Genomic DNA, 26,914 nt, shown 5'->3' on the forward strand with positions numbered 1-26,914 from the left:
GTAAGCATGACTTGAGAAGGTCTTTCGTAACTTCTAGGAGTATTTTGATGAATGATTCGGTATTAAATACTACTTTTTAAATATGAATTTAAGTGAGTTTTATGTGAAAAATTTGCCTAAAATTCTAAATGATTCCAACCGTATCAAGTAAACTCTTTAGAAATATTAAAAATGAAATGATACCATTTAATTTTTATTATTTTATATATCCTGAATGTTTTTAAAATTTTACAATATTATAAAAAATTTTAAATATATAGAAACCATGTATATTTATAAACATTAATATAGAATTTCTTAAATTTCAAATTAATACATTACATGCATGTACAGTACTTCCAGATTCAGAATTTTAATTAAATTTGCCTGTATAGTCTGATCGATAATCAGGCCCTACAAGCAAATTTAATAAAAGTAAATAAATAAAATTCGTTCCAAAATATAGATTTATTTTCCTTTTATTTAGTTTTTATAATATTTTCAATCTATTTTAAAGTGGGATAATTAAAAAACGATTCTCTATCCAGGACAACTTTCTTAATATGTCATCTCTAGAAAGACTGGATTTCCCCACTTACGTATATGTTAATTTAAAACAATTTATACGTTAATTATTTTTATAAAAAATAAAAAAAAATGATGTTAAAAATGTTTAGAACAATTGCTTTTTTTCCTTTGTTTCGTTCGTAATAAATCATTTTCTCAGTAACATTGTCATAAGCTAGTTTAGAGAAAGTAAAACATTAAATTGTAATTTAATAGAATAATAAGTATAGAAATTCTAAATCTGATTTTAAATACATTTTTCTTTCATTTATGTCTATTTATTATCGTGTAACAGTTGAATTCCTTACTTAAAAACTAGTTTTTTTTCTCCAAAATCTATCTTTTCTGAACGATGCATATGACTGGAATTTTCAATAAAATTATTTTTGCTTAATTATTACTAAATCTATTATTATTATTATTATTTTAAATAACGATACAATAAAAAGAGTTTACAGTTTTATAAACTATTCAAATTTATATTGTCTGATTAATAGATTTTTTAGAAAATTTAATTTCTCGATTTGAAATTAAGCACAAAAAACATGAGTAATGTATGAATATTTATATAATTATGAAATGTAAGTAATGTAGTAAGAGAAATGTAAAGTCACTGAAGGTAATTCTGAATGAATGTTATACAGGTGATTTCTCAGAAGTTTGATTCTGCATAAAATTCTAAATGTGCCAATTTGATAGGCATAAGAACTCAAGAATTTGATTCCTCGAGAAAAATAGAAAATCTATTCAAAAATATTTTAATTTTAGAAAAATTTTTGACATAATTAACACGATAATTTCATTGACATACCCAAGATGATGATGAACATTCCAGACTTGTTTTAATTTGTACGAGTGACGATATTATTTTTTTAAAAAATTCAATAACTAGAATCATTGCCGATTTTTTCTGAATTTGTGGGCTTATTCGTACAAAAAAATTCCCAAAACAGGTTTTTGTTTTCATCAGATTTTAAGAAATTGAATTGTCCATTTGTGATTCCAATATACTTTTTGTAGAATCTCGTAAATTTCCCTTGACTCAAGGATTCTCAAGAGTTTCGTGTTTCAACCATTACACTCAATATATTAATTTATTTTTTTTAAATTGCATTCTGCATCTATTTTTATTTTTATCTTACGCAATTTACAGGTACTGTACGTCTTGCAACTAGAAACGTAATCCAAGAAAGTGTGACTTTGTTATCTGAAGGATTTATATACTGTACATCCTTTTCTTTGTCCTACTGGAATATTTTTCTGAATCACACAATTCCGTTTATGATTTCCATAAACGATACAGGAGATTTTTATTATCGATCAAGATTCTGGTTTCCGTTTTCAAATCGAAATCTTGATCCATGGTAAGAATAATAGTATCTATTATAGTTTCATGAGTTTAATTACTCATCATCTCATACAATAATCCTTAAATATAATATTTGGTTACAATTTTTTCTATGGATATTAATATTAATTAATTAATTTGGATATATAACTTATAATATATCTAAAGATTTTATATGCCCCCTAGCAGCCAGATGTTAAAGGAAGGTTTTGTTGTAATGTATAATTGTGTGCTAAATTGTGTTTATATAATAATATATACTGTGTATATATATAGTAATCAATTGTTCAGCCAGTAAGCAATCCACCGTAAATCAATATACAGTATATAAATTATAAATCCAGTCGTATATATGGAAAGTTACCTTTTAAATTGCCGATTTATATGTATCGTTCGCGTAGAATTAAGATGAATAAAACTTAACACAGTTTTAAAATTAAAAAAATTTAACAGTAATCCTCATCCAAACTTATTATATTTTTTAGGAATCATTCTATGTGTTATTACAAGTATTACTACAGGAAGGAAATTGCATTTACACTTTATGTGTAAATGCAATTTCAACAATGACAATACTCAGTGTAATTTAGCTATTAAAATCATATCAGAAATGATTTACACGTTATTATTATGAATAGGTATTTCTTTGATTTTAAATATGATAACGGAAGCTTAGAAATTACACCATTAATTGAAACTATTTAATTAATATAAAGTATATCAGATAAAGTTATGTATTCATTGAATCGTATTCAATAATTTGCAATTTGGAGGCACGAATATGATAAACAATATTCATACTCTGATAATATATAATCTATTAATATTTTTGCACTGTCACATTCATTTTGTAACAATAAATTCATGGATGGTTAGCTGTAAGGCGAAATCTTCCATTTTTTTTCAATTTGAAACATATGAATTGGGTCACGCAACGTCACTGTCATTTTGTTTATGAATATCATATTACTAAATTTATATAATTTGTAATCAGCTGATTATAAATCTTCATAATGTAACAATATTACGTAATTGTGACGTACGAATATTTTTTTTTTATTATTTACCTGATTAACTTTTTATTATGCGTTATGAATTTCATATTCTTTCGTTATTCGTGACTTGAGGGCCACTTAAAATTTCCCAAATAAACTGCTTCTTTTAAATTTCTCATGTGATATAAATATATATATATATGACCTATTTATTAAGGTATACTGAGTCACTATAATTTTCATTATCTTTTCATCATTAATTAGGGATGCAATGCCACGTCTTCGTATCACTAAACTTTTATCGTAGTTTTGAGTACGTTATATAGGAAAAAATGCATTTATTGTGAGCAAAATTACTTATTTAAAGGGATTAGGAATCAATTTTCCAAAGTTTCTATTAATTATACAGAGATTCTATAAGTTATTATTAATTTATGCGAATTTTAACATGGTTTACATAAACAAGCCATTTTGAATTTCATTTCTATTACGGAGAATAAACTGCAATATATTTCCTAACTTAGTTATATTTATTAATCGCTAAATCATCCTACTTAATTGAAATTTTTGCATATACTTCTATATGATTTTATTAAATCTGAGAATTATATATATATATCTAAAGAATTATATTTTCACAATTAGAAGAATGTAATATTTATATAATTTTGTCAAATTATAAGTGAAGTGCAAAGAATTTTTCATGAGAAACTAATAATTGTATTACTTCACCAGAAAAATCATTCCATTCTGGCAGCGCATTTTACATGGCATTTAAAGGATTTCTACCGCATTAATTGTAGGTTGTGATATTAAGAACAAAACAAGTTTTAAACATAAAATAATTTATTATTTTTTAAAATATTTTGTAACTCTAAAGAAGGCTGTGCCGTGGTGGACCCCAACATTAACATCTCTGAGAAAACAGGTCAATTCTCTTAGGCGCAAATTTCAAAGGCAGAAAAATCCCCAATTGAGAGTCAGTTAAGAAACTGAATACAGGTCAGCAAAAAAGAAATATATCAGAGAAATGGAGTCAGAAAAGCTGAAATCCTGGCAAAATTATTACAATACAAAGGGAAAAACATTTATAGGATTTTAAACAGGAACAACACAGATCTAACACTTCTGGCACCCATAGATAACACCCATCAAAGTTATGATATTAAATCTGCTTTATCAGCCCTGGCTGCACAACTTTTTCCTGGAGATAATACTACAAATGAATTCTCTGAACATAAATCTATCAGAAAAAACTGTCTAAGTGTATGTTCAGCTCCAACTGAAATAGATTATTATTTCTCTACTTTTGAACTCAAGAAAGCAAATTTCTCCATGGGACCTCATAAGGCTTCAGGGGGTGATGAGATCTATGCCAAAATGCTACAGGTGTCTTTCAATCTTTTGGAGCCATTTCTACTCAGTCTGTACAACTCCTGCCTAAGATTTTCTTACTTTCCTGATCAGTAGAAAATTGCCAATGTTATTCGTATCAAAAAGCCAAAGACTGAAAATACCAACCCCTCCAAACCCCTCCAGTATAGACCAATTAGCCTTCTTCCAGTAATAGGTAAAGTTTTTGAAAAAAATATTTTGGGTCGACTCGAGTGGCATGCTAATACGCACCACTGGCTAGATCCAAACCAGTATGGCTTCAGAAAAAGTAGAAGTGCTGAAGATACCATCTATGCCTTGACAGACATTATAGAAGAAGGCCTGAATAACAAAGTTTATACCGCAGCCATATTTTTGGATATTAAAGAGCCTTTAACAACTGCTGGCACCCTAGCATTATCAACGAGCTCTCCCAACTAGATTGTCCCATCTATCTTGTCAAGTTGGTCTCCTCTTTTTTAACTAATAGGAAAATAAATCTATCTTACCATGATCACTCTGTTTAAAAAACTCCTAACTAAAGGTGCTTGCTCTCAAGGTGGTGTCCTATCTCCTTCCTTATGGAGCCTGGTGGTAAATTCTTTTCTGAAAACCAAACGTGAGAAGGCAATAAGTGTACAAGCCTATGCCAACGACCTTGTCATTGTGTGACAGCAGAGAGATACTGCTTTTTTGGAAAGTAAGCTAAACGAAATGTTGAGTATAGCTTCCAAATGGGCCTATCTTAATAAACTCCAATTTTGTACTTATAAGACCAAAGCCATGCTTTTCATCAACAAATACAAATTTTCATACCCCCAAGGTTTTATTAAATGGTGACTCAATCGAATTGGTAGATCGGCAAAAGTACCTGAAAGTAATCCTTGATTTTAAACTCACCTACAGTTATCATATTGATTATATCTTGGCTAAGGCCAAGAAAATAAACTACATGCTGATAAAATGTGCTAGATGCACCTGGGGACTAAATCATAAAGTTTGTAAAACTCTATATAATGTGGCAATACAACCAATGCTACTTTACGCGGCCTCTACATGGGGTCATGAACTAGTAAAAATTTAATAGCAAGTAAATTACTCTCTCTTCAAAGAGAGTTTGCCATCAGAATTTCAAAGTGCTGCAGAACCGTTTCTACAAATGCCTCTCTGATACTAGCAGAGCTCCTTCCTTTGCCACTATGTATTGAAGAAAAAGTTATAAACTATTACACCATAACCACAAACATCAAGGTTCAACAACGGTCTCTACTCCTATCTCCTATCCGGCTGCTCATATGCTTCCACAATGCAATTACCCTATTAACTGTGATCATCACACTGTAAGCGGGGTTATCCCCAGGGTGCATCTGGTGTCATCTGCTTCCTCCCTGGATAACCATGCTGACATTAATATCTACTCAGATGGATCCAAAGGCCTCCTTCATGTTGGCTCAAGTGTCTGTATCTTCCTGCAAACTGACATATTTTGTCCAAAATATGTTAAAAGGTACAGATACCCGCCAAAAACCTCCATCTATCAAGCTGAAGAAGATGCTGTCTACCAAGCTGTTCAGTGGGCCACTTCACTACCTAACAAAACTCTTTCTATCAACATTTACAGTGACTCTCAGTCTGTCCTAAAAACCCTATTAAATCCCAATTGCAATAGCAACAAAATCACATATATCCAGCGCCATATTAAAAATCATGTTAATAAGATAACTTTCATATTTGTTCCTGGCCATACTGGCATACTAGGAAATGAAAAAGCCGACTTTGAGGCTAAGTCAGCTGCAAAGGACACTGACTCGGACTACACTCTCATCCCTCTCTCACGTAGCAGCTTTAAAAATTATATTCATGTCAACGCTATGCAGAAGTGGAACCAGCAATAGTTGAGCAGTAAAACTGGTAGAATAACAAGACTTTATTTTCCTAGTGTTGATTGCAGATTCTCATCACCACTTAGAGATTTAACGTTTGCTACTGCTCAACTACTTACCGAGCATGGAAATTTTCGAAGCCATCTGGCAGAAACTTGTCCAATTTACGATCAAGATAGACTTATTCTGAAATTAGAAATCTTCACGCATGGTTTCAGGTGGCCATGTTCACTGGATAAGCTTGTTCAGAAGACACTTTTTGATGCTTTTTACAATTATGTTTAAAAAATATGGAAGAAAACACTATTTATAATCTCTAATTTCTAGTTTTTTACATTTTAGTCTTCACTAAAAGCCGAATACTAATTTTTGGTTTATGTATCCTTAGTGTTATACTTCCATAGGAAGTATAACACTAAGTATACATAAACCAAAATAATATTTTGCACCTTATATCATAAGGATTTTAATATATTCGAAGTGAAATTCTGTTTATTTCTATAATTCGAAGTGAAATTCTGTTTATTTTATAGTATTAACATTTTAATAGCATATTTTTCCCCATTAAATCGCGCCAAATTTCAAGAAGTTTATATGATAAATTCAAATTTGTAGTAGTAAGAAGTATTAAAGCAACTATGATTAAGATTTTTGATTTAAAAATGATTAATATTGCAAATTATTATGTAAAACATAATAATACAACACGTTTTTAGCATTAAAAAAATAAAAATAAAAAAGTGCGCTTTTCATTTCCATTTCAAATGGATGTTTTTTCTTCTTTTATACATAAAACATTTTCCCACTGTAACTGTAGTGTTTATAAAAGACACAAATATATAAAAATCTAGGGAAATTCCATAATTTCCCTAATACTTTATAACATAGGAACAACAGTACCACGTGATTGACCTTTTACCTTTATATATTTCTACAACTTATTGGTTTTTTCCCTTGTTATTTGTCCCGCTTCTCTAAATATAAAGTAAATTGTCAAATGGGCAAATCAGTTTATTTATCCAAGCTTATATACAGACAAACAGACACGAATTTACAGCCCATCTTTAGATACATATTACGTAAATATTTTCGAAAAATTATGTAAATTCTGATTGTTTTTAGTAATCACTAAAAAGAGAAAACATAAATAAATAAAAATTAAATGTAATTTTTAATTGAAAATATATTTAAAACGGAATTTTTGTTCTAAAAAATTTGTATTTCATAGTTTCAGCGTTGTGAATATCTTAAATATACTTATCTTATATATAAAAATTTTAAATATTATTAAATAAATGAAGAAATATTCATTTACATTTTGCTTATCATTTAATGATAGAAACAATAAAAATAAGTTTTGAAATATATACAAAATAAATACTTATAAATCTTAGTACTGTGAATTCGTTTTAAGGCTGATATATTCTAATTTTCTTGGTTAAAATGATATTATAAACTTAAAAAAAATTAATATAAAACCAGCTAGGAGCGTTTGAACTACTGTTCTAATCTCCAAACGAGGGAAATTCCATTTTTTTTTTTTTTTTATAATCACATATTCAATCGCTGTACTCTTTGTCATAGGGAAAATCTTTATTACGAAATATGTCATTTAAAAATATATACGTCTTAACACTTATTATCGAAATCTGCTTAATATTTTTTATATTATATTAATTATTAATTTATTATAAACGTATACTTGAAGAAATATATATGTATTTATATTTATATATTTAAAATAAAAAAGAAAATCTATATGCAAAACTTTACGGGATTTCCGTATTTTCACCAGGAAAAATTCCTTTTTTCCTCGTAGTTCAATTGATTTTATTATTTATCATATACATTATATAATAATAATAAATACATAAATTTGTTATTAATTACAAATCTGCTATATTATTGTATAAAAAAAATTGATTAATTTATTAATGTAAACAAATCGTATTGAGAACTAACTGGTTTTATAATGACTAGTTATTTTGTAGACTATCCAATTTTCCTCTTCGTTATCCAATACATCAATTATATTCGAATAATATTTTATTTAGACATAATTTACATTAAAATATATTATATATATACAAGTCATAAAATCCTCCTGAAGAAATAAAGGAGTAAATGAATGAATTATTTATCCAATAATATATAAATAGTACCGGTAAATAAAAATACGCTATATTTAGAATAATTTTTGAATATTAATGTTATAATATTCTGCTGTATATACAATATACAATATATATATAGTTTTTATATATGCTCTGTTAAGAAATTAGTTCAAGGTTTGAATAAAATAATATGAACAAAACGTAAATTATTTTATAGATTTATAAGTGATGCATGTGATAATCCTTTATTATTTTTTATTCCTCTAATTTATAAACTTTTTTAATTATTTATTATCGATAAAATTGTATTAGGCTAGATATACTAGAGCCTGCGCTCTATAAGAAAGTGTATAACAGGATGTACTGTACTTTTTTTTATTATTATATAAATGGAGATCGCTATTTCGATAATATAACTAAACTAAATACTTGCGAGTTTTTATATATTTTGACAACATTTCTATATGTTCATGTGTAGAAAACATAATTTACGGTCGGGAAGAGTAAAATAAAATCCGATTCTTACGTACTCTTTCGGAACTGATGTCTTTTTATATTCATATAATTAAATTTATAATTATAAAATATAATTAATAATAATATTTGAAACTAATTTCGAATTTCGCAAGGAATAAAACTGACGTCTTTTAAGCGTATCGGTGTGAGAAAGCGTAGAAATGCCTAAAAATATGAAATATTTGTTGGCATTTTTTAAAAATTTGTACATAAAATTTATGAAAAATGGATGATAAACTTCATACTTAATATATTGTAATTTATTTTAGCCTATTAGCATTGAAAATCGTTGAGATTTTTTTTAAAAATTCATCCGGTTTCAGTCACCATTCAAATTTAAATACACAAGTAAATTTATTATTTGTAATATGAGGAATATTTAAATAAAAGTCGAAAATTTTGTTAATAAAATGAAATATTAATTTGAATATAATCAATTCTTACTAAAAAAAACAAAAAAACAAAAAAACGTGAAAGATGTAGTGAATTTCTTAATTTGGATCTTAATTTACCCCATTTTTGTCATCAAAATTGAGGCAGAAAATCAATAATTAATTTTATAAAATTCAGGAAAAATAATCATATACTTTTATATGCATTTGTTCGGTATTATAAATGAATTAATATTGTAGATTACGTTAAAATAATTAATTTATAACGAAGTGTACAATAACCGACATCAAACCTAATTTTTAAAATTACCTTAATATTTTAATAATTAACTGATTTATATTATTCTATATACTTTATACGAATGATTTAATATTTCTGAGAGGGTATAGAGTATGTGTTATATTCGGTATTCTTATCTGATGAAGTGAAAGCTCTGATAACGGATATCTGTTTCTCATACACCTATTCTTAATAGTTCTAACTAAAAAAAAGAAGACTTAACCTAGAACATACAATCTAGAATTTTTTAATAAGTACGTTAGTCCGGTTACTACAAAGAAATTCTCTGTAACCTGCTATTTCAGATACGATTCATAAGAACCGATTATCGGAGGAAAACTATTATTTTTATAAATCTTCTTGCTTTGAAGATAATCGTCTTAAGCAGAATTCTTAAATTAATGGTTGAATATATATATATATATATATATTCTCTTACTAGGTTACAAGGCTTGTTATTCCAGTTTTGTCTAATCAGAAATAGTAGAACTATTATTATTATTTTTGAAGTTTATATATGCAGTAAAATATTCTCATACTGTAAAAAATATATGTTTTAAGTAAATTATGTACTGTTTTAATCATTTAATGTAATAATATTAAGATTAAATCTTTAAATGAGGCAGAAATGATTTTTAAATTCGGAATAAATAACGTTTAACAGTACATTTTTTTAATAGTATATTCAAGGACAGTAATTTAATCAACTTTTTAATAAGTTAAATAAAATTTAGATAAAATGATAATACTGTATATTAAAATAATACAAATTATCAATATATATTATTTACAAATGGAATAAAATACGCATTATTATTTAGCAAATGTTGTTTTATAATAATAATAAAACACATTTACTATAACGGAAAAATAAGGAACGAGTTTGATGATGATAACTATCAAAACGACACGCAAGGAGACATTTTGTCCTTTAACGAAATCAAAAATTAGTGAAATAATTATGTTTTTGATTTTACATTGATAAATAAATTATACAAACTACACTACATTATAAGAAATATTAAATTGTAAACTATTTAATATTTTTTTATGATTTTTGTTACATCTAATAACACAAGAATATATTATTAACCTTGAATATAAGTACAGCAATTATATAATGCTCTTGGACAAATTTGATATTTAATCTAATGATGTTTTTAAAATTTATTATCAAGCGTTATTGATTTTCTGGTACAGAAATTGTTTCTGTACGTATCAAATAGCACACGGAGGGGATAAATTCGAGCGCCGGACGTAAGTAGCGTAGAAATGTATTTAAAAATAGATGTAAGATATTTCAAAAAATGAATCACCTCCATCACGTTGCACCTTTTTTTGTGTTTTAATTGTACAAAAGGTTTTCAATATTGTGTAATATTTCTAGTAATATTACAATAGTGAAATTAACTTTATATAATTAAGTTATATTATGATACAAAGTTTATTTTTAGGTGTTTTTTTAAAGTAAATTTTTAATTGAATAAAGTGATTCCTTCAACGTTGATTTAAAACATTATATATTGTACAAATTCTAAATTAAAAAAAAATTAATTAGATAGTTAAAATTCCCTAGTTATTAAGATATATTTTCCGAAAATAAAATGAAGTAAGAGCTTTTTTATTTAGATTATATGAAACAATGCAATTCTTAAAAAAATAAATAATAACGTATTATACAGAATAGCAAAAAAATCTCCCCTTCAATACCACCAATGAAATTATTTATGACATAATTATGGAGAAATACTTTAAATATAATTCTATCAAAAATTCGCGCTAAAAACTATTGGATTTCCCACACAATGTTACCATATCCTTATAGTAAAATATAAGTCATCTTACCTGCGAATTATTCATGTTTCACTCGAGATAGAAAAGATGTATGTTAACATTCTCCAGACAAGTGGTTAAATGGCAAGACACAATTTGTGTTATTACTGGCTGATTCATGTATGATTCGTCAGTTGATCTTTTCCTGCCCTCTAGCTATTCCGGTCAATACGTAAAATTACTACCTGGTTAGTATTGTGACGTACTTCCGATTGATTTGCATATCATAATCTTTATATCGGGATTACTCCAATATGAATACATTATACACGAGTTACAGAAATTTATATTTATTTATATATGTAATATATGGATTATTACGTGAATATGAAGAATAAGTTGTGGATTGAAAGGTAGGTTTATTTTAAACAAATATTTATAATATATATTGTATTTAGAAGCGTGTATAACAATACGTATACATAGCAATATATTATATTTAATTGTGAAGAAAATATGAAAAATGACAATAAGGAAAACAATGTTTTGATTTTTCTTCTCATTTTATTGCGACATTTCTCTTATATAAATAGATTTTTCTGTGTTAAAGTAATTAAATTATCAAAATTCATTCTTCTCTGAATTATTTGTCTATAGTTTTTTTCCCCCAAAGAAAGGCTATAAATAAAAAGGCTATGAAATCATTTGCCTTATCTTTGTAATCAGTTAAGATTATGGAATTCCCACTTTAATAATCTTCACTTTGAAAGGTAAAACGAGCTTGAACTTTAAGTAAAAACTTTAATATAATAATTTCCCTTATAGATACGAGCTTAGATATAAAATACACGTAACTAATAACTGGTATTAAAGCTTACAATAATATGTATTTTTTTTCATTAAAGTGATTTTACCAATAAAATTTTATTTAATAATCATTAGATTTAAATTGATACATTTGAAAACATTTGGCTGAGGCTCTTCTAATAGAAATAAGGCTCAGTTAATTTAACATTTACAATTTATATCAATTATACTGGACAATAAATTTGAACTTACACAGTGGCGCGTTGTACATTTATAGGGGATCGATCGTGTCGAATTTAATAGATTTCACAATTTTTTTTATAAAGCTTGTCTCTAGCCTTAAATTAATCTTTTTGCCATTTTATAGCAATTAATAATATAAAACGTTTTTAATAAAATATCATAACAGATGGCGCAATACCCAATTTTAAGTTTTTTGCCGGTAAAGTTAAACAACTGGTTGCTGGATTTTTATGTACGTGATTTTATTTTTCGAGGAAGCGTTATAACGTTTAAAAATATACTCGACTACTACCTGGGATGTGCGGCTCATTTTAATAATCGCTGCTTTAGATAAGTAAAAAAAAAATCAGAGCAAATTAAAGATTTATTCAAACATTAAAATAAGTAAAATAAAACGTGGTATTTTTTTTTTAATTAAATTATTAGTAAAAGTTCAAAAGGTCTCACTTCTATATATTAGCTTAGAAATTTTATTTGCCTTTCATTCTATGTAGACTTATCTCACTTATCTCCCAAGTTGATAAAAGCTGTGTTAAATGTGTGTGGTCTATAAAAAGTTTTACGTTACGAATGTGTTACACGTCTTTGTCCCGATGCCAAATATGCATTCGAGATTATCCCACGGTTTTAAATTAATTTAAAACAGTCACAGTTTTTAAAGCTTACGTCAACAATATTTTGATATGTATTTTGAATAAAAAGAACCCGTGTATTATTAGGAAAAAATTCTTTATTATATAACAAATTTTATATGGAAAAACTATTATTTTTACGAGAAAATCAATGCCGAGATTTTGATTGATGCTCACGTTCTGAGGTGTCGTGAATAAGTTATGAATCGACTACTTTCAGATGATGATGATGTTTGCGTGACGTGACCATTAATTTCAATAGTCAGTGACCAATTATTATATTTATCGTAACTATAAAACGGCTTTTCCAACGAAAACGAGTTTGGTATTAAAAAAAAAAAAAATTATTGTATTTACATAAAGTGATTTGCTGACATTCAAGGCGCTTCAATACCGGAAACGGAAGATAATATATACATTTTTTTTTTCTTTCAAGTTTATCAAGTTCTATTGCCTTTTCAAATTTATAATAATCAAATTTTTAAAATTATTTAGCAATTGTTTTTTTACAGTTAATAATTGTTAATTTTATTCGAATTTTCAGTGGTTTTAATGATTACCGTGGAAAAATTTTGAAGATAAATAGCAATTTTTTAAACGTTAATTTGTGATGTAAACTTGAACAATATGTAATAAAAGAGTAGTGTTTTTTAATTGAATATATTTTAATGTTTTAATGTTATTCTCTCCAACTATATTGCATTTATTCTTTAGGTAATAACAAACTAGACAAAATTGCTATTGATTATTGCATTCGTTTTCAATTATTTAACATACTCTTTCATTGCTTATTCACGCAACGGTTGTTTTGCTTTTTTTTTTTCCTTTTTAATTTGAAAGTTTTAAAAAGATCCGTCTTCATGCAATGCATTAACTTATTTTTTGTTTAACTTTTATTCAGTTATTATATTATTTTTTCATACTTGTTGTCTATTGACTTATTCTTTATAAAATAAATGAAATTAAAAGCAGAAGAATCATTTATTATAAAAATATTATTTTAAATATTTTATTTTTTACGAAATCTTTTAGTTGGCAGGCCTTTTTTGAACTTAAAAAAGAAACTTGGCAGACTAAGATGAAAGGGGCATTTCCTCAACCAAGAATCATTAAAACTCGGAATCCCCTAACTATATATTATTTATAAATACATAAATTTAAAGGAAAATACCTTTTTCGTGATGAATATTAATATAAACTCGCTGACATTCATCGTGAAGAAATGAAAGTTTTGTTAAAGATGAATCTGTAACAGTACATTACTACTACTATAACTAATAACATATGTGATTAATATGATTGACAGCTTGTTAATTGTTACGATTATTGTATGCTTCAATATACTTTAAACTATGAGCTGATATCCACAGCTGATTAGGAATGGAATGCTATAACTATAACGTGAACGAATTATAAAGTATTAAGTTAAAATGTCAGTTGCTGGGTACTCAGTAGCTGACAGGATGGAAAGGTTTGGGGCCCGTCTTATCCGGGGAAAACTAATTTGGAAATAATTGAATATATTTTTATTTAAGTTTTTTTTTATATAAAATTCTGTTCTTCTCATTCCAATATTGCCTAACGATGTAGAAGTAATTTATTTTTATTAAAAAAATAAATAAATAATAATAATAATACTTCTCAAATATTGAATTAAACATCCGTTAAACTCGTTTAGTTGGCGTAGCCCACACTTTAACGTCAATTTGACGTCAGATTTACGTAAAAATGTGCATTATCTCAACCAATCGAACATCAAACGTTTCTATATTGTATCATTCATGGAACTGGTTTTGTAACAGAAAGATTAACTATGTTTTTGTAAAAATATCATTTGTTTTTTATAGTTTTCATTTTAATTCTTCTATTTCATTTTAATATATATATATATACAAAAATATATATATTTTCCTGAAGCGAATAAGCTTTTGAAAAGTTTCGAAAAAAAAAACATTTGATTTTAATATACTGTTAATCGTTTAATACGCTTGAACAAGCATTGTTTTTAGTAAATTCTATATTTTTAAAGTTAATTTAGAAGGAATTATTAAAAATTATAGAAAATATATTCATACGTTGACACAAATGTTCTGTTTTAATCATGAGAATTCGATTTCGATTTAAATTTGATTCTATTCTTTCTTCTATCTCTTAGCATTTTTCTATCGGAAGGTGCTAAGAAGCACTTAGACTACAGGAAGATAATGGACAAATAAATCAAATAGGAACTAATTAATGAACGGAACGGCTCCATAATTGCCAGATAAAATATTAAATCTACTCTTTAGAAGATTTTATTATATAAGACAGGTCTAGTGATAAGAATTTTACAGAACTTATTAAAACAATTCTTTATAATTCAGTTTCAGATTGTAATGAGTTTGATACATAAAACATTAAAATAATAATCTGTATAAAAGTAAACTTATATCGTTTCATCATTATTTTGAGACTTTTGCAATAAATTGAAACTTTACAAATGACTATATCAATTAACAAATCATAGTTTCCATCCATAAAATTTTCTTGTCTCTTTAATATATTAGTATTATTACTTTAATACTTTTACAGTAAAACAGAACCTGAATAAAACGGAAACTTGTCAAGCCGGAAAAAATATTCTGTCCCGTACGATTCCGGTTTATAAAGGTTTTACTGTATGTAATTATAATATTGTTTGAAACCTTCATTAAAATTATAATGTATATACAATATGTAATTTAAAATGGATTTTTTAGTATATACTTTTCATGTTTTGTTTTACGTTAAGACGTTCATATAATAATGTCGCATAATTATTAATACTTAAATTATATTTCTAATATTCATTTAATTTTAATTAATTTAATAGCGAAATAAAATTAATTGCTTTTGTTTTATTATTTTAACAAAGAAATCTATGTAACACTGAATAATCACTTGGCTTAGTCTTGTTCATCCGCAGCCTTTACGATATTGAACTCGGCATGTTTCTAATTTTCATGTCACTAATTAGTACAGCTTACTTATTGAATAATGAATATATATTCAGCCGAAAAGATTAGTCTTCTCCAAATTACATAACATAACAATACACAAAATTCTTTTTTTAGAACAAAAACAAAAAATTCTCTTATTATTAATAAAAATATTTAACACGGCAATTATTAGGAACAACAAAAAAAAATATTTTAGAAAAAAATCACTTATTAACGAGCAATTATTTATTGTGACGATGCCCCAATGCCGGGATGCAATTTTATATGCTCTCCACCTCAAATTAGTAGTGGCTTACCCCTGTACATCATACTTTTCCTTTAACAATAGAGTCGTGCCGGTCATCTAACTCCTTTCAGAGAAAAATGTTTGAATTGAAATAATACAACTTCCATTTTGTATCGGAAGTTTTTATACAGTTAATTGGGGCTTCCTGTCCCTGAAAGTTTCATATCTGGTTTAGATTGTCATATATCTAACTTCGTTCTCGAAATTAAAGAATGACAGACAGACGGACGACAGTAGGAATTTATAGGTCTACAATGTTTTTAAATTGCAGCCCAATTACTAATAGCATTATTTACATGTAATATATCTGACTTATTTTTAAGAAATTTATAAAATTCTAGACAATCCGTTTCTACATTAACGATGACTTTCCACATTGCTGTGAATAATTATTTTTTTCTGGAACCTATGAGCAAGAAAACTCTCAAGAAAACTCAATATAGACATATCCTGACATTACAGTATACATACAACAATCTATGTTATTTGTTATATTCTAAGTTATTATTTAAAAAATGCGGACTCGACTGTAATTATTAAAGATGCCAATCCAACTGCTCTAATTATTTAACATTCCACTCGTTTAACTTTTCGCCCTTAACGTAAAATAAATATAAAAAATAATTCTACCTTTGAGTTGCATCAATCGTCGCCGAGCTGTAAAAAAACACTACTATTAAACTTAGAAGCTGCTTAATTAATAATTTTGCATTTATAAAATATGAAATAAATGTCTCACTTAGGGCCGGACATATTACTTCAAAAACGGTATTGTTTACTTATAAATACAATACCGTTTTATAAATACAATACAATTGCGAATTGATTTATTTTATATAATTTAAAGTAACTTTATCTTGTTAAAAATAAGTAAATTTTCCATTCGGTTAATAAATAATTTAATATTAAATATACCTCGGGGATTTCAATTCTTATGTATTCGGTTGAGGAAATGCCCATTTATTTTGGCTATTCGCCAAATTTCTTAACTACGAAATAAATCTGCCAACATATTGGAAATCATTGATCTAGACTTATATTAAAAATAAGTAATTTGTTTCGATAGCTAAAATCAAACTGAATTTTAAAAAAGTCCTTTCGAACCAATAGAGATTTTTATAAGGCAAAAATAAAATTTGTTTAGCATAAAATTGATACCTTAGCAATGCCATTGAAAATCATATTTTGCAACTGAGAATCAAATTTAAATAATAAATGAATTAAACAAATAAAAAAGTATATTATAATAATGAAAAAAATGTAATTAATTTTCTCATTCACGATCGCTTTTATAAAATTATTAATATTAATAATTTTAAAAATAATAAATTATTTTATTTTATTTCTTTATTTTTGACGATTTATAAAATCGTTAAATATCGGTCTTATAAATATTTGTGAAGATATTCATTAAAATTCTCCCCTTTTTTCTGTAATTGATTCAATCTATGAGTATTGTTATTCGTAGATTGAAGTAAAGGGTGCTTCAAAAAAATCTTAAGACTTATGGAGAAGATGTGCAGTCACTGTGGCAGGAATAGTAGTTTTGAGAACTACATTGTTTGATCCTGACTTCTTGCACATGATGAAGAAGTACACAGAGAACAATCTACAACTACAGATCCGGCATAACAAGTTCCTTCCAAATCCCTGTAATTCAGTATTTAGAACCGTTTAAATCAATACAATCTGATTGCTTTTTCTCAATGATTTCATATTCATAGCATGTTAATTCTGCAGTTTTTGATGCTTATGCTAAAAAACCTGAAATTAATTTCACCTGATAGTGGTTTTTGAATGTTTGTCTTAGCTTAATTGTCTTCCTTGCAGTCACTTTCATACAATTATCACTTTGCATATAATAAAATTTTGGTAAATAGTTTTTCCAAAACCTATTCGAATAGAGAAATTGTAATTATGGATATTCTTACTTAAACGTAGAAAATTTATTTTAAAAAATTTAGCCATTTTATCAAATTTTTATTTAATATTACGACATATTTAATGGAATTATTTAATTAGTTTACTTGTGTAAATTGTCAGCCACAATTTTGTTCGTTATAAGAGATTTGATTCGCAATACAGAAAACAAGAATGATCAATGGATGAGAAATGCTAATCCAATTTCGGGGGAAGCAGATCGAGATTTCCGATTTCCGGATATCTTATTACTCAACTACCTAGTCCTTTTGATACTATTAAATTTTTGACGTTTGAATCCTTGTAGCCTACATAATTTGCTAACAGAGAGAGAAATTGAAACCTCACGTTATTTCTCCAATAGGAAGTTGAAATTGGGACAGTATTTCGGGATACTATAGATTACCACCTATGGAATTTCGGGTCTTTGGGTATATATCTGAACTCAGGAGACCGAGACAAGTTCAACGATATCCTACTTTTGGACCGGAGACGAAAAATGAAAAAGTTATCGTACTTTTTTCCAGCGATCGCGCGATGATAGGGAATCGCGTTGCTTGCCGTTAAAATTGCCTTTAGTAGACGTTCCCCCTTTTTTACTTTGTTCAAGAACTACCGTGAATCAATAACTAGTGACGTTTAGTACATGGCGGCCTGCCGGAGGCTCCCCTCCGGGAGGTCAGTCGGGAGCGCGAACAGTGGGAACGGCCGCCATAAGTAGCGTTCGCTGCCATAAATAACATTAACCGAAATGGCGATCGCGCGATGATCGGAAGTCGCGTCGCTCTCTCCGCTCTCGTATCGCGTGTTTAACCCTACTGGAGATGACCGTAGTCCAACGTCATGCAGACTTTACCGCAATCTGGCAGTACTAGCAACTATGGTGCCGTCTTCATGAGAGCATTAAAAAAGTATGATAACTTTTTTATTTTTCGTCTCCGGTCCAAAAATAAGGTACCGTTGAACTCGTCTCAATCCCCTGAGTTCAAATATATAATCAAAGTCCTGAAATTCCATAGGTGGTAATCTATAGTACACCCCAGTATTTCCTGTGCTTCACTCATTCTTGTTGCTCTATTGTGAATTAAAGTCCTGTAAACAGCCGGATAGTCGTGGCAACCTAGAGGATGAGGAAAATTTTTACAATTCAGTTCTTTCGATCGCACTTAACAATTTGCAAAGATGCAAAATTATAACACTGTTTCGAATAGTATATTATACAAATAATAATAACGAAAAATTTATGAATGGCTGTTTATTTTCGCAGCTTGTTTCGTTTGTGAAACTGTTACATTGTTTTTCTCGGAAATGCTACTCTGCAGTTTCCAAGAAACTGCGTGATCCGATTGTAGTTAGCAATATTATGACGGCAAAGAATATATTGTTCCATGCCCGTCCTTGTTTCAGTATTATTTAAGGATAGGTGTCATAATTAGATTTAATTCATTGTCAATTCCGTAGGTGTTTACCTACCAAAGTACATGTACCACTGTATTAAAGTAAAACTATTCAACAGGTCAGACATAAATTCAACATCGTAAAGGCAAATATAGTCAAACCTTGTTAATATAAAATGTAAAAGACTTAAAAATTGGTACTTTGTATTACCGAAATTCGTATTAACCGAACCCTTTAACATTGAAATGCTTATTCTTCCATGTCCACGGAAGCAAATCTTCATAATTAAAGCGGACTTCACATAAACTGATAACACAGGGTTTAACTGTAATGTTAATATGAAATATAAATGAATATTTATCAGTTCTGAGTGTTGCAGAATTGTTGTAGAATCCAAAACGTCCCAGGACTGTTCAGATTCAGAACCATACAAACGAATAAGCTTCTTGTGATCTAGTGGCGGCTCATGGCGTCTGATACGGGGTACTGTCTCAAAACGGCGCGTGGCACTCAACACTAATATAATATTTTGATTGGCAATGGTTTTGATTAATATTAACCTAAAATTAATGTTTTTATTAAAATGATTCTATTAGGGTTTCATGCCGCGTACAGAGACAGCATCCCATACCCATATTAGATGTACGAGCCGCCATGTTGTGATCAGTAAATTGCTTTACTCGGTTAGTTTTTTCTTTTTTCATACTTTAATCAACTTATTGCTGTAAACCTTGCGCGATTGATGTAATTATTTTTGTTAATACCTTTGTGATTTTGTAATTTTTCAAAAATCTCCGTTACTTCTTTCATACAACTAATAATTTTTATTTTATATATAAAAATATTCACAATTCGGAAGAAACAATAAAATGTCTTCACATCCTGTCCTTCTTTCACAACCTCAAGAATAAAACAGTTTTTACGAGTGGAGTCGACCTTTCAATTAAGGGACTAAAATTTCCAGGGACGTACAGTATAAAAATTAATATATACTGTACAATACACCTTAAAGAAAGGTCATGTGACCTCTGAAATCTGGTTGCTAATTACTTCTTTTCTTGTGCCCAATAAAACATGTACATTATGATTCTGTAAGAAATTTCTTTATTAGTAATTTATTAATAAACTGTCCAATGGAAGATTTCACCAAATCTCAACAATATAAAATAATGACCTTGTCGCTGTGTGCCCATTTACTACAAGATTAAATATAGGCCCTTATAAATCTTTCTATGAATTGTGTTCCTTATGCGGACTGCTGCTCTAAAAACGCTATGTAAAGAATTTTTGAGTTTTTATATATATTTCTAATGTATACTAATTGTGACTAATGGTTAAAGTGGCCACAAAATAAACCTTGTGTATTACTTCTCGGCGTTGTTAAATACAAATGTGAGAGAAAGTATGGCGATCGGTCAAAGAATGACCCCGAAGATTTTTTTTTTTGGATTCGGACACCTTGAAACGTCGAAAAATTCAAAAAAAAAAAAAAAAAAAAATTCGAGGGGTTTCCGTATGTATGGATGTGTGTGAGGGCACGATTTTGTTCACCAACTTTGAAGCTTAATAATTTCTGTTCTTTTTGTCGAAAGTTTCTGAAATTTTGCAGGGAGTTTATGTATTAGAAGATTGATAGATAAAGGGAGTTCGTAGATCATATCTCGAGTAGGGACGGACTTAATCCTTTTAAATGCCAATGAGGAGTAAAATCGTCAGATTTTACTCCTCATTGGCATTTAAAAGGATTAAGTCCGTCCTTATTAGCAATTAAAAATTTTTCATGGAACCCATCCCTGCTCTCGAAATTAAGTTTTTTTCGCCATTTTATAATAATGAAAAATATAAAACGATGTTTTAATAAAATATCATAACAGATGGTGCCACCAAAATTTTAAATTGTGCCCGGAAAGTTATCAAGTCTTTGTTGGATTTTACATTTATAAGATGTGCCATAACAGCCTTTAAATTTTATATATTGCTTTTATATAGCTTTCAAAATCATAAACATTTTTTTTTATAGTCGAATTTCCAATAATGGTCACCTCTAAAACAACGGCTAATTTTTATGTTTCCGTCAGTGGCCGTTGTTCAGAGGTTTGGCTGTATTTATAAAATAACGCGGCACTGAATATAGTTATAGAATTTATATTATATATAACCTTGCAATGTGTAGGAAAATTCATTTTAATTTATATTCATAGAAATCGAATATCCTTGATGTTTAATCGATAAATTGATGTCTACATTCCAAATTATATTAAATTTGGAACTTCAACTGTTTTTTTTTTTTTTTTTTAATAATTATTAAGCTACTTGTATAATGCAGAAATCTAAATTAATAAAAGTGGATTGGCGTTTGACCAACACGCTGATCATGCGGAGTTTTTCGGATTTTCTTCACGTGTCTAGCATCTATTAAACAGGAGCGAGTTTCTGTGGAAAGTCCGTGGGAAAGTCCTTTCTTTGGCAGATTGCCCATATGTTGCGTGCCTTATCTCATCAATTTAACCCAGAAATGTTTATTCATTAATATTTGTGGCTCTGATTAAAGATTTTTCAAGATTTTTTTTTATATGTTATAGTTAATGCAACGTCTTCTGATATAGTGAAAGATAACGCCATCTTAAATAGTACTAACTAATGAAACTCGAATAATATAAAGTATCCTAGTCCAAGCTAAACTGAGTGATCTTAAATGGTCTTATTGTTTGAAATCACTCAGTTTGCACTACACTCGATTTAATGCTAATTTTAGAAACGAACAAATTGTAGTGTTAAATCAAAGTTTGACTGTATTTCTTAAAATTTTTAAATCTGTATTTTAAAAAAGTATAAAATTTTGGTCAAAAGTAATCACTTTTTCTAATAATTATCAGTTTTCCCTTTTAATTGTAGTTTGAATTTGTCAAAATGCTTATAATGAGTAAAATATTCATTAAATCCGACTCCACTCGAGATATGACACATGACCCATTTATCTCTCACCATCCCCTCCACCTTTAACCACCAAAATTTAATACAGTAGTATTAGTTTCTCTAATACACAAATCTTACTGCAAAGTTTCAGAAATTTTCGACAAAAGGCATAAGAGATATTAAGCTTCAAAGTGAGGTGAACAAAATTCTGCCCCTCATACACACTAACATCCATACATATAGGGGGGAACACAATATGTTTGAATTTCTCAATATCTCAAGGTCCCGTCATCCAAAAATGCAAAACTCTGTAACAAAGTGTGTCTGTTGGTCATAATTTCTCTCTGTTACGGACTATATAACAGCCGGGAAAGTAGAATTAGATGCTAAATAGAAGTTTGCTAATCCAGCACCTGATAATCCGGAATGTCCGGTAATCTGACATGATCTGAAAAATTGTCGATAACCTAATATCAGGTTTCTCGTACTTGGAGCACGTGTAGCTTTCGTAAATTGTGTGTATACACAGTACATATCTGGAAACTAAATATTATATTTACTGTACAGTACAAGAATCATGTTGCTCTTGTGCAATAAGGTTTTATCAGGTCTTTTTAAAGCGATCTTTACACTTTATAGTCGTGCCCTGTATCGTATTCAGACTGATTAAAGAGTATGAGTAAACAAACCGGATGCAGTCAGAATGTACAATCGTTGCTGTAAAAAAAGCAACTTTGAAGGCATTATTGTACTAAATGTACAGTACAGTCTAGCATCAACGTTCAAATCCGTTGATGCTAGATTAACGAACTTCTACCGTATATTAAGACCTTGTTTATTAATAGAACTTATTATACTGGTGAAGTTTTTGATTAGCGAAGAGAGGAGATGTTAGTAAAAAATTAAAACAAAATATCAGGTGAAAATAAAGATATTTTGCTTTGATTTTTGATTAAGATCTCCTCTCTTTGCTAATCAAAACTTTGCCAATATAATAAGTTCTATTAATAAATATGGTCCAAGTATTCCACTGTATACGACAATGTTGAAGTTAAGGTTTTTGTGGAAAATAATGAAAACAACATATGGAAGAAATAGTTGAAATTTTTCAAAATTTTAAAAAGCATTTACTAAATAATATAAATTGCAAAAACAATAAAATGGGATAATCTTGCAAATAAAATAGAAAGAGGTTGCAAATATTAAAGAGATTTAAAATTTTTGGAATACGTTTAGCTATTTCAAGTTGCATAAATAACTCGAGAATTGTTTATAGTGTTAATGAATTAATTCACGAAATTGTACAAATTAATGATTTATCATCGTCATTTTTGTTTTAAAAAATGCACTTGCATGTAAAACGGATTCGTGTTTATTTATAATTAGTATTGTATATAACATTGTGTTTTCGCTACTAATAGAAATTAGTATTTAAAATTCGGTTACGGACAGTATTTATTTTTATAATGGTGAAGTACTTGCCGATTATTTATGGGAAGAGCAAGCGTAGTTTAATTTATTTCATCGTTTTCTTTTTTTTTCTTTTTTTTTAAAAAAAAAAAATATAATTTTCGATCTTACTTATCACCACTAATGATCTAAATTTCTTTTGTGTACCGGTAATTTGTTACCATGAATGTAGAAGCTGTACCACATTCTAAAATCATATGTTTTATGTTTTATTTAAAAGTTGCAATCTGCATATGATGGATATTTCTACCGTAAATTAAAGGAAAACATAATTTTCTATAGAAATATCTAATTCAAAATTGAAAATAGTACTTTCGATTTTCATGTTTTTCCTATTTTCTTTTTGATACAAGTAGAAAATTTAAATATTAAATCGATATTAATTTTACTCTTTCTACGATCACGTTTTTCTAAATTTATCATGCTCCAGGAAATCCTAAAAATGCTCAGCAACATCCTATGTAATATAGTTTTAATATAAATGATATGATCTAGAAACATTGCATATATTGTTATTTTGATACGATGTCCAGTGTTTTAAATTTGATAGCCACTAACTACTTAATCGAAATATCCGAAAACAGTTTCTATAGTACAGTTCTTTTTTGATAACTCAGACTATTCTGGCATTTTTCTACAAGAAATGTTCTAGCAGACCCGGCCACGCGTTGTTGTGGCTCAAAATGTATCTATTACAAATGTATAACACTTCCCCCGTGGGGGGAATTTCAAAAAATCTCTCCTTAGTGTACATTCTCTTGACGTACCCTATTAAAACGCATTCAAACACGCATCTAAAATAGTATAATAGAAGCCGAGTTCTTCACGGTAAGCCTTAATCCTGTCCATCTCCCCCCAGTAGGGGAAATTTCGACATGCATATTATATAAAAACACGTGCGTATTCGAATGCAATGTTGTGTCAAAATTTCAAAGGAATCGGTAGGAACAAACAAACGCTATATTTTATTTATATAGATAGATAGAAAATGATCTGCTCTAGTCCATGCTCACAGAAAAGCGTAATGCCTCACAGAAAAGCAAACTTAGGTCGTCGGAGTTAGCTCCATCTGTTGGACATAAAAGCCTTAATCCATATATAAAGATATTTTTGGAAGGGGGGAAATGGTGGTCTTCACATATGCCACAAACCTTCGCGGGAGTGTATTAAACAACTTCTCGAAGTTTCATGGCAATCGGATAAATGGTGTGGTAATGAATGAAGGACAAACAGAAGGACAGTCTGACAGACACACATACATTCGTTTTTATATATATAGAAGATAATCATTATCTGTATATTCTCTGTTCAAGCATGTATTTTGATTTTAGAGTTAATCACTCGAAAAACTAAACCGTCTAAATGAAAAAAGTAATAATAAACATAATTATATGAAAATTGACAGTCCACCGAGGTATTAAAATTACTTACAATAATTATTAAAAAAAATTTTTGTGAATTTTTTACTTTTACATATCATATTGTTTGGTTATTACTAAATTTAAAAATTCTAATAATGGCCATCCCTCTAGCAACGTCCACTTGTAAATAGCAGCCATTTTTTGCATGAAATACAAAATAACTTCCGAACAACGGTCATTTTTCAGGTCACTGGCCATTGTTCAGAAATTTGACTGTATCACCGTGATAAAAGTCGAGATTTATTCTGAAAATGTAATTATTTTATTAGCAATTGTTTCGAACTTTTTGATGTTCTGAAATTTATATTTTAATATTTCCTATGCTTCGAATGATTTCTCGTATAAATAAAAAGAAGCTTTTGGTGTTTCGGGGGTGGCTTTTCTTATAGTGGCAACTTCAGTTTGGGTTTATTAGTTGCGCATATCATACGTTTATATACAACATAATATTCAGTAACATAACTAGAACCGATATTACGAAGGCCCGAATTAGAACACGCAAACCTAAATTTATCCCTATACCATTGTGGATGAAGAGTAAACTCTTAGATATTACATGTACAGGTACATAAGTGTGTTTGTCACATTTAAATCTTTTTCCTTTACTTATTTGAGTATTTCTTCATTTGTTTATTTACAAAGATATATTTTAATGAAAAACTTTTGCGTGAGGAATAAATAATAAATTTGTTTATTTTAAAATAATTATAATGATATTTATGATCTTCGAGAGAATCGATGGAGGACACAATGCAACAAATATGGGCGATCTGCCAAGGGAAAATGGATTGAATTATTTATATACAGCAACGCAACACGTGAACGATCTGCCGAAGGGGGATGATTTTCTTTGGGAAACTGGCCCCTATTTAGGTGTTACAATCGTAAAGAAACCTAGAGACCCGTTGACGAGGCGCAAACCCATGACAGACTACTTCAGTTGTTTTATGTACTCAACCACTGGTGGGCGAGAATATCCCGAAAATGAAGAAAATTCCACTGCTGTCAGAAGTACAGCGACATAAATTGGTATAACGAATTCTATGTTTATCACACATCGGAGTTCTCGATTCTTTTATAAGATCGAGAACTCGCAATCCACCTCTCCATACTCATATCCGTTTAATATTTGTTTTTCTGAGAGTGAGTGAAGATATTGCAGTATCATATACTGGCTGGCAGCAGGGTGGCACATGTTAATACGTTATCTGGACCCTATTAGGAGCTGGGCCTTGTTAGGGCAACCTACCTTATAATTCAAAATCTATTAATAATAATTCATATACATGTGTATAGTGTAATATATTCAAAAGTTTTATAAAGAAATAATTTATAATTGTTGAAAAAAATTTGAAATATTTTATAAAATTTTCTAATTTTTACAAAATCACTGGTTGCTATAAAATAAATTCATGTAATAATTTTTAATTATTCGTTTAAAAACACAATTTTAAGTATTTATCGTGCAATAATTGCAAACATTACATTTATAACAAGGCACATAATACGATTGCATCATTGAATAAGCTTGCATGTTTCCAAGGTTAAAGTCATATCTTTCGTGCTAATATTAAAGTCTTAAAATAATTTAAATAATGATTCTGTACTGAAAAGTAAACAAA

The 26,914-nt window shown here is 28.4% G+C and overlaps 1 protein-coding gene across 1 annotated transcript in view; it reads right to left on the bottom strand.

Moving 5' to 3' along the window:
* LOC136988635 (nuclear factor NF-kappa-B p100 subunit-like) overlaps positions 1-11,387 on the bottom strand; it is a 48,646-nt gene extending 37,259 nt beyond the window's left edge. The window contains exon 1 of the mRNA XM_067286546.1: positions 11,294-11,387. Within this exon, the coding sequence (XP_067142647.1) occupies positions 11,294-11,308 (15 nt within the window). The 5' untranslated portion in view covers positions 11,309-11,387. The remainder of the gene's footprint in view (positions 1-11,293) is intronic.
* Between the last annotated feature and the right edge of the window lie 15,527 nt (positions 11,388-26,914).

The sequence above is a fragment of the Centruroides vittatus genome, unplaced genomic scaffold (assembly GCF_030686945.1).
Source record: "Centruroides vittatus isolate TY-2023 unplaced genomic scaffold, ASM3068694v2 scaffold_373, whole genome shotgun sequence".
In the NCBI taxonomy this organism is placed as follows: Eukaryota; Metazoa; Arthropoda; class Arachnida; order Scorpiones; family Buthidae; genus Centruroides; species Centruroides vittatus.